General features: G+C 39.6%; 1 protein-coding gene and 1 non-coding gene across 4 annotated transcripts; both read right to left on the reverse strand.

Annotated features, from left to right (window-relative positions):
- Positions 1–585: 585 nt before the first annotated feature.
- Positions 586–5,771, reverse strand: ankrd16 (ankyrin repeat domain 16). Of its 3 annotated transcripts, none has more exons than XM_010782299.1 (7): positions 5,301–5,771; positions 4,061–4,281; positions 3,681–3,723; positions 2,972–3,080; positions 1,735–1,896; positions 1,564–1,642; positions 586–875 (listed from the first exon to the last, which is right to left on the reverse strand). In XM_010782299.1, the coding sequence occupies exons 1-7, from the start codon at positions 5,636–5,638 to the stop codon at positions 673–675; spliced, it is 1,155 nt and encodes a 384-aa protein (XP_010780601.1). In that variant the 5' UTR covers positions 5,639–5,771; the 3' UTR covers positions 586–672. The 3 variants fall into 3 exon arrangements, with proteins under 3 accessions (XP_010780601.1, XP_010780602.1, XP_010780603.1); XM_010782300.1 differs by having other exon boundaries at positions 586–836; positions 5,301–5,770; XM_010782301.1 differs by lacking the exon at positions 5,301–5,771 and adding an exon at positions 4,927–5,189.
- trnay-gua (transfer RNA tyrosine (anticodon GUA)) lies at positions 5,115–5,203 on the reverse strand. Its single transcript is given in 2 exon segments — positions 5,115–5,150; positions 5,167–5,203. It is a non-coding gene; the product is annotated as a tRNA-Tyr (tRNA).
- Positions 5,772–8,921: the final 3,150 nt, after the last annotated feature.

The following is an 8,921-nucleotide window of genomic DNA, read 5'->3' on the forward strand; positions in this document are numbered from 1 at the left end:
ATGTTGGATAGCAAAGGTGTGTGTGATGGCCGGGTTTCAGAGCTCCAGAGGCTATACCTGCTCCTATTTTAGAAGACATTCATCATGAGGAATTCCACCCAGAAATGGAGTGAAACAATGGGAAATGCAATGTAGTCTCATTTAACTGTTTCACCGTGGACTAGATTAATGATTGACACAGCTGTAAAGTAAACTCAGTGACAGTCATAAAGCCTGTGTATTGCTCACCTAATTCTGCTTCGATAGGATTGGATTTTATTGGCCTTACAGTCAGCCAGCAAGGCCTTTAAACACATTAATCTGTCAGGAGCCTAAAACTACATACAATATATTTCATATGCATTTACATGGATGCACTAGTATTTATTATAATGATAGAGTTGGTGTTCAAAGCTTAGATTTGTTCGTATCAATTCAGCGGGCACATGTTTAATCATGTCTAAACCTCACTGCAAAGCACTTTCTTAAAAGATATTTACTTCAATGCAGCACCATTATGGCCTTTTTCGTAAACATAAAAGACTGAAGCAAGACTTCCATTCAATCCATGTGATCAAGGTCCCTAAATGTTGTTACTCAAGAATACACAACAAAGCAATCTTGACTTTAATCACATTAAATATTTATTCAAAGAGTGTAACAGAACCAGTAGCAGCATCTGTATGGTATTGTCTATGATGGGTCTCGTATTCCACATTCAAACGCCTGCACTACGTCCGGTTTCTTCGCATGCTGCCGTGCAGATGTGCCAGATGTGTCCTCTGAGTCTTTGAGGCCCAGCTGCAGGAGCGTCATGGCGGCATCTGAGCGCTGCCCGATGCACGCCATGTGAAGAGCTGCCAGCAGAAGAGAGCACAGGATGGGGTTCAACAGAGCTGCAAAGATTTGACGACTTATTGATTTGTTGTTCTATAATCAGTTAACGGTTACAGTGATTTTTCATTAAAAACAATTGGAACAAAATGCGATTCTCATCCTCTTAAATGTACCTTCTTTTCTCCGTTTGATATCATATTAAATGTAATATCATTGGGGTTTGTGGACTGACAAAACAAGATATTTAAATATCCCACCTTGGACGTTAATTCAACTTTATCACTATTTTCTGGCACTTCACAGACCAGATAATAATGAAAAAAATAAAAGTAGCAGTCCTAGTCGTAAGGGGATCATACTGGTATTTATTTATACTTTAATTATTTTTATTTTGACCTTCCAGGAAGCCATTGGTTTGCATAATATTTTGTTTTATGTCGATCCACATTTGCTGTCATTATTGTAGGCTAAGCCTCAGCTGCTGCACAAGTAAATAACACATATTGCATTATTCATAAAGTAGTCTTTTTCAGAAATGTTTTTCATAGTTTTTGGTAACTTTGCCGTCATATTGACTATAAGTAAGCAAGGAGGAAACACTTGAGTGCACATTCTTTAAACTAGAAATGTTAGCTTTGAAGCCTTTAATGTTGTAAAGATATTTATGGTTTGAAACCTCATTTGCAGCGGCTTCCTGTTTGTTAAAAACCACAGTGGCCACTGTAGTCGAAGTTTAAAACGGCTTACCAGTTCTTCCCTTTTTGTCCCGAACATGAAGATCAGCCCCGAACTCAAGCAGTGTTTTTATAGTAGACGTGTGGCCCTCCTGAAAAACACAGATTAAAATAGGAAAGACATTTTATCTCCACGTAGCCCCAGCAGGGGAAGAAGTGCCCTTTAGGTATTCACGAATCTGACCTTTGCAGCGTAGTGCAGGGCAGTGAGCTGGATGTCAGTCGTCCTCTGGTTCACGTCTACATTCAGCTCCTTCACCAGGAAGCGCAGCGCCTCGTTCTGCCCGGTAACAGCAGCCTGATGCACCGCCTGAGCCCCGACACTGTCAGCTGCTGCTGGAGACGCCTGCAGAAAATTGTTATTTTGTTGTACGATAGTGAAAATAAAAGATACATAATTAAGAAATGTTCATGTGAAAATAGGACAGGACAATTAGTCATGCATTGCTTTCTAGATAAGATAATAGCAACAGATAAGACAGACGACTCAGATCGTGTTGCAATGCTAAGAAAAAAAGTTTCTAGAGGGCCCTAATATTATAGAGAGTGAGTCAGTGAGTGATACCTCATTCACACCAACGCAACTCCGGTTCAAGCTCCGTGGAGCTTTTCAGGTTCAGAACCGGTTCTTCGGTTTAGCTCCGGCTCTTTTCACACTGCCCAGAGTCCGACTGGTGCTGCGTCAGTTTGCGTCATGACGTAACCGTTTGCGTGCCTGCTTCATAAAGCCAAACCGCGCGGAAACCCCTCACAGCTGACACCGACAACAACAACAATGGCCGATTGTGCTCCAGCTTCCTCTGTACCTCTTCAGAAGACCAGATTCCCAGTAGGTAGCTGGTCTCTTCAGTGGACCACTGCTGCTTGTTAAGTTTCTCCATCGTTGTGTACAAACTGGATAAAACGCGGGCTTCTTGTTGTTGTTCAAGAGTTGATCTGCTGCCCCTGCCCCTGCCCCCGCCTCGACGTAAGCGTGGAGTATGTGGTGCTTTTGCTCTGGCCGGATAATTTTTTGGTGCCCGAAACGAACCGGATTACAGAGCTAAGAGGCTGCTCCGCTGCGGTGTGAACAGGAAAACCCGGTGCTTTTCAAGCTCCAGCTCCGAACCGGCCCTGAAACACCGTTGGTGTGAATGAGGTATAAGTAACATTTATTTATAAAGCGCTTTTCCCAGACTTAGTCACAAAGTGCTTGACAAAGCATTAAAACATCATACGAATCATAAAAGATTAAATGACCACACAAGCCACGTGTTAAGAAGTCCTCAAAAAACACAATACATTGTGAGAAACACAAGTTACCCAAACGCCTGCCCAAACAGGAATGTCTTTAGATGGCATTTAACAGAGTCTACAGAGTTAAGATGTGAGTACTTGCCCAATTTAGCAGAAGCTGATTTAAAAAGGCCTTTTTTTTTTACCTGGTGTTTTTCTAAAAGCAGCCTGGCTACAGAAATGTGTCCGTTCCTCACGGCGTCCATGAAAGGAGTCGCTCCACAGCTGTCAGGACTGTCGGGGGGGTAGACACATCTGGGAGAAAACGGAAGAGACAGTCAGACAAGTGTGAGACCTGCAATATACTGTATGTATTAGGGGTGGTGGAAACAATCGATACAGCAAAGTATCGCGATATACTATATTGTATCGATACACAGACGCCAAGTATCGATATTTTATTATATAAAGTATTCATATTGCAATTCCAAATTAAAGTTTTTGGTAACAATTGCTTTTTCAACCCACTAGAAGATGGTGTTGAGCTTTTTCTTGTGCAGTCGTGACCATGGGTAAAGTCAGTGGGATTGGCAGGAAGTTAGTCAAACAAAGATGGAGTCAGCGGAGAAAGATATCAGAAATGCAATATATCGTATCGCAATACTTAGCATATCGTAGAATCGCAATACTATCGTGGCTTAAGTATCGCGATAGTATCGTATCGTGGGGAGCCTGGTGATTCCCACCCCTAGTATTTATATTCCAAAAAAGGGGTGGAAAATGTAAGTAAACAAACTATCTTTTCAGCTTGGCTACTTACATATTTGAGTGTTGGTTTTAAATCATAATATGTAACTTTCTAGTGTTTTCTATTTGTTTTATGTGAAATATTCTCCATACAAAATGTTTACATACCTCTCCAGCAAGATGCTAACAACCTCCTCGCAGCCGTGCATCGCTGCATGATGAACAGATAGAGTACTGGTTATAATCTGACAATGAACACAAAGATCATTCAAGTAACAGGAGAGAGAAAAAACTAATTTGACTCAGTCCTTCACTCAGTGATCACCTGAAACACACATTTAGAGATTTGGTGAAGCTAAACCACTACAAGTGAACCAGAGGACGCTTTACCTTAAACAGATTTTATTCATGTAGTAAAACCACAAGGGGAAGTGTTAGGAATTAATTTGGGTAGAACTTGACTTTATGACAGAGACGTTATTGAACATTGGAGCTACACAGACTCGAGTGCTACAAGATGTAATGGTGTAAACCAGAGCACGTCTTACCTGCAGTGTGTAGAGGAGTCCTCTGCGTCTTGCTCTCCGTCCTCCAGACGTCCGGCCTGATAAGAAGCAGCTGTTTTATGACCAGAGGATCCCCCTCCCTGCAGGCGATGTGGAAACAGTTCCAGCCATCTTTGTTTCTCAGCTGAGGGTCAGCACCGAGACTCAGCAGCTCCTCGATCACAGAGAGGTTTCTCCTGGTGCAGGCCATCATCAGGGGGGTCCTGAGAGAGAAGAGAGGCTGAAACACTCACAGAACACAGGGGTTGTTGCTGTTGTTGTTGTTGTTGTTGTTTTTCTTGTAGATATAGTTCATTTTTTGTTTTTGTTTGTTTGTTTGTTCACCATGTAAAGCAGCCTTGGGTCCCATAAAGGCGCTATACAAATGTAATATATTATTAATATTTTACAGGAAATACTGTATAAATATCTATAAATAGAAGAATCACAATCACAATCCTAAATAATTGTCTTGGTGAAATCTCTATTTTTTTCCTCTTTAGTTTAATTTGGACCAGACAGCGTCAAATATACTGCGCATTTTTGTCGTGACTTTTACACTTTTACATGCATTACATCCCATAATAAGTGATTTTTCTTGCATCATATAAAAAGTAATTACAAATGTGAATGCAAATAATGGATAACAACATTTATATTAATACTCACGTCTCATATCGTTCAATTTGACATCATTATTAAGTTGATTTAGTAGATTTTACATCTATTACCTTGTTCGGACAGTGAAATAGTCAGCAGGATTTGGGATACTGATTAATACAAAATATAATAATTGTGCACTGCAAGAAATCATTTTGAGTTTAGATGGACAGAATATTGTTTTAAACTTCTTAAAAAATAAAACAGACCTTTGCAGCTTGTTGTTATCTTTGACGAACTCGTACAACACGAGGCAAACATTAAGCCACAGTCGATACGAAGAATGCTGCTTTCTTTGTCTCTTCATCACCGTTTCCACTGTATGTTATACACGCGTTTTGTAAATATATATAAAAGGGATAGTTATCGGTCTTTAAAAAACATGTTAAAAAGATTCTCCTTCGAGCCGGAATTGAACCAGCGACCTAAGGATTTCAGCTTTCACGCCTCTACAGTCCTCCGCTCTACCAACTGAGCTATCGAAGGGAACTGGCACTAACCATCGGGCAGTTGGTATTTAAAGATCAAGAGGGCGCAATTTCTCCTCGTTTTTTAAAATTATTTTTGACTCATGTATCCTCACCAGTCAGCTTTCTTCAGACTGTCCACTTTGGCTCCTTCACGGAGAAGATAGCTAACACACTCCTGATGTCCCATAGAAGCAGCCTCGTGCAGCGGCCTCTTGTAGTCGTTGTTGTAAACATCCACATCCACGCCAACCCGCTTTATTAGATACTCCACAATGTCAAGGTGTCCCTTTCTGGCAGCGTAGTGCAGCAAAGTGTCTCCTGACCGACCAAAGTGTTTATTACTGACTGTCTGAAGAGCAACGGAGCCTCCTGATGTTACCTGTTTCTCCAGGGAGTTTAACTGTCCCTCCTGAGTGAGCTTTACCAGCTGTTTTAACGTGTTTTCGTCCATGCTGGGTGCAGGTTAAAGGCTGCTGCAGGTAAACAAGGTCACTAACTGGTCAATTCATAGAAAATAGTTAAGCTAGGCTTCTTGAAGACATGCTGGAATAAATTGTTTACCAGTTTCTATTGCAGAGTAGGAATAAATTAAATGGCCAACCATGACCTTACACTGTGACTGCGTTACCAAAAAATAAAGTATAACAAAAAATGCAGAAACAAACTAAATCTATTATGAATATTTTGTAATTATTATTATATAGAAAATGTGATGTTATTTGAAAGTAAATCATGTTTTCGACTTAAAAGACAACGTTTGATACACAAATATTTAAGATAGCACTTATAATTGATAATGAAATCACACATGTATGTATTAAGTACAAATAATGTATTCATATATGTAATTTATTCGTGTTTATGTACTCAAGTAGAAGAAACTTTAAATAAGGAATACATCTTAGTCGTCCTTTTCGGCAGACCGGCACCCTAGGCATTGTGGGAAATGTAGTTTTTGTGACAACGTGCGTTTTGGCTCTTTAAAATAGTCCCAAATTTCTTTAACTCGCTTTTTTCTTCAATGATTTTAAAATATAAGTAATCTGCCAAATCGTAGCTTTATACATACCTATGTACGTGTGTGGCAATGCCCCCTGGTTTAAATGAAGCTTATAAACACGTTTCTTTCTCTCACATCGTGACTAAAGTCCTTTAAATAACAGCAGAAAACCCGTAGTTTTCACAGCAGATATAATTATGTTTTCAGTATCACTGCTGGTTCTGTTAATTTGTGAGCGCTAATCCAGTGTTTGGCAAAATGTCAGCAAAGGACTCAGCGTTGGTGAACAAGATGAGTCACATCTGGAGGGAAGAAGCAGAAGGAGAAGGAGAAAAAAAAGTGGGGGATACATAAAAGTGGGATTGTTGGTCAGAGTCTCAGTCCTAAAAGGTTTTACAACATGGACCATGAACAGCAGGAATGAAACTGACCGCATTGCCACCTTCTTTGTCTGGTAGGTACATTTATGATATATTACGTTTGCTTTGATTGTGGTCCTTATTGATAATTTACACTTCAGACCAACAGGGGCACACCTCCTAATTCATTTCTTCTAAAGTGCACTGTTAGCGAAAAACCACACAGTTCGTTTTTGTGCATGTCAATGGTCTGCAAAGGCTATTTTTCATTGCTTATTTCGACACATGTTTTGTGTATTTTGACCTATTTATGCAGCTTTGTTGTATGTGTTGGATAAGAGAACTTTCTGTCCTTTTACACTAAAAGAAATTGTTTCAGGACAATTTAAAAATCTGTCCTTTTAACTTTTCATTTGAAGAACAATTGAAAACAAGCTACAAGCTCCATGACACAGTTTACTGATGTGTCAATGCAATTTTGGTAGTTTTATGTGTTCTTTCTCTTTTCTTATACATCTTTCTGCCTTGCAGGAAGGGCTTTCCCTTCTTTAAGCTTGTTTGATAGAAACATCAACATTAACAACTTAACTCCAATAGAAATCAATAAAATGTTACAGCATTGTGAAGAGAGTTTCAGATAAAGCAGACCACTCTATCCAGGTTAGGTTTTTTTTGTTGCAGTGATTTAAGTGGTTGGGTTTGGACCGGACCCACACCCCCTTTACCTACAATTACATTGTTATATTGCAACTTTTTAGGAACTTCTGGAAATTATTTATGTATTTAAACTTATCAATGATCCCTGGGTAGAGCAAATAAACTATTGTAAAACAGGAGATAACCTTTTTACTGATATTTAATGTAATATATTTGACACAATCTTCAAATTAAGCTTACAAATGGTACAAAACAACAGGAGGATTTGCATCTGTTGGTGCAAAAACACTGACATTGTGTCTATAAATGCATTGAGATAGGATAACATATCACATGTAAATGTATTGCATTGTAATTTAAAGAGTTTCGAGTGGATTACCAATTGTCTTTTTTGGCCGCAGACCAGAGAGACTGTGTTTGGCCTCAAGCATCTGAAGCTAATCCGGTCCAGATGTTTTTGTGCTGCTCTAAACATGTGACAAACAATCTAGAAAGCAATGCATGACTAATTGTCCTGTCCTAGTTTAGTTATCAGGTTTCTAAGGAAGTGGTTAAATGGAAAAAACAGACGTCCACTTCTTAGGGTGTGAAATGATTAAGAAACGAAAAGCGTGTTACTTCCTGCTGAGGTTTAGGCTGAGGAAAATAATGATCGCAATGAAAGCCAGATATCGAGAATAAGAGGAGATAGAAATGAAAGGATTTTTGAGATGTGGGACGGATAAAATGTGCTTTTTGTCCTTCATTGTTTAAGCATTTATATTCTGTAGCCCTGGAATCAGGAAGGAAGGAACTGGTGGAAGGTTTTAGAAAAAATGCAGCCACATGTGTCCGCAGGCCTCAGTGAGTTTACAGCAGATCAGGTTAGCTGGCAGTTTGTCACAGAAACAAACAAAACTGTATAAAAATGTGTGCCCAAAAATATATTTCTGTGTGTCTTTGAAATGGAACATATTTCTCACTGTTTTAACTTTTAAATTACAATTTGAGTATGTGGCAATCTAACCAACCCCTCAAGTAGTCTTAAAGGGGCCCTATTACGCTTTTATTGCGTCTTCCCTTTCCTGTAGTGAGTTATAGGTTTGTGTGCATGTAAACGGTCTGCAAAGGCTAAAATTCCAAAGCTTCTATTAGCTAGCGCTCCAACACATTGTACGTGATAAGCTAAGGGGCGGGACATCTCTGAGCGGTTGACCAATCACAAGAGAGCCGGCCAGCAAACCAATCAGAGCAGACTGGGCTCTGGTTTCAGACAGAGGGTGAAAAGAGGTGCTGCAGCACAGACAGTATGAGAAGAATAAAGAGCTTTTTGAACATTAAAGCATGGAGACATAAAGTAGAGACACTACATACTGATATACACCTGAACATCAGCAGGAGAGGACTCTTTAAAGTAGAGACACTACATACTGATATACACCTGAACATCAGCAGGAGAGGACTCTTTAAAGTAGAGACACTACATACTGATATACACCTGAACATCAGCAGGAGAGGACTCTTTAAAGTAGAGACACTACATACTGATATACACCTGAACATCAGCAGGAGAGGACTCTTTAAAGTAGAGACACTACATACTGATATACACCTGAACATCAGCAGGAGAGGACTCTTTAAAGTAGAGACACTACATACTGATATACACCTGAACATCAGCAGGAGAGGACTCTTTAAAGTAGAGACACTACATACTGATATGGCACACAGGGGATAGG

The sequence above is a fragment of the Notothenia coriiceps genome, unplaced genomic scaffold, assembly GCF_000735185.1.
Source record: "Notothenia coriiceps isolate Sejong01 unplaced genomic scaffold, NC01 NC01_scaffold00024611, whole genome shotgun sequence".
NCBI lineage: Eukaryota > Metazoa > Chordata > Actinopteri > Perciformes > Nototheniidae > Notothenia > Notothenia coriiceps.

Coding starts and splice junctions, on each gene's coding strand:
- ankrd16 (XM_010782299.1), bottom strand. CDS start 5,638: ATGGACGAAAACACGTTAAAACAGCTGGTAAAGCTCACTCAGGAGGGA. Junction 3,724..4,060: donor GACTCCTCTACACACTGCAG/GTAAGACGTGCT, acceptor TTCATCATGCAG/CGATGCACGGCTGCGAGGAG. Junction 1,643..1,734: donor CCCTGCACTACGCTGCAAAG/GTCAGATTCGTG, acceptor TGTGTTTTTCAG/GAGGGCCACACGTCTACTAT.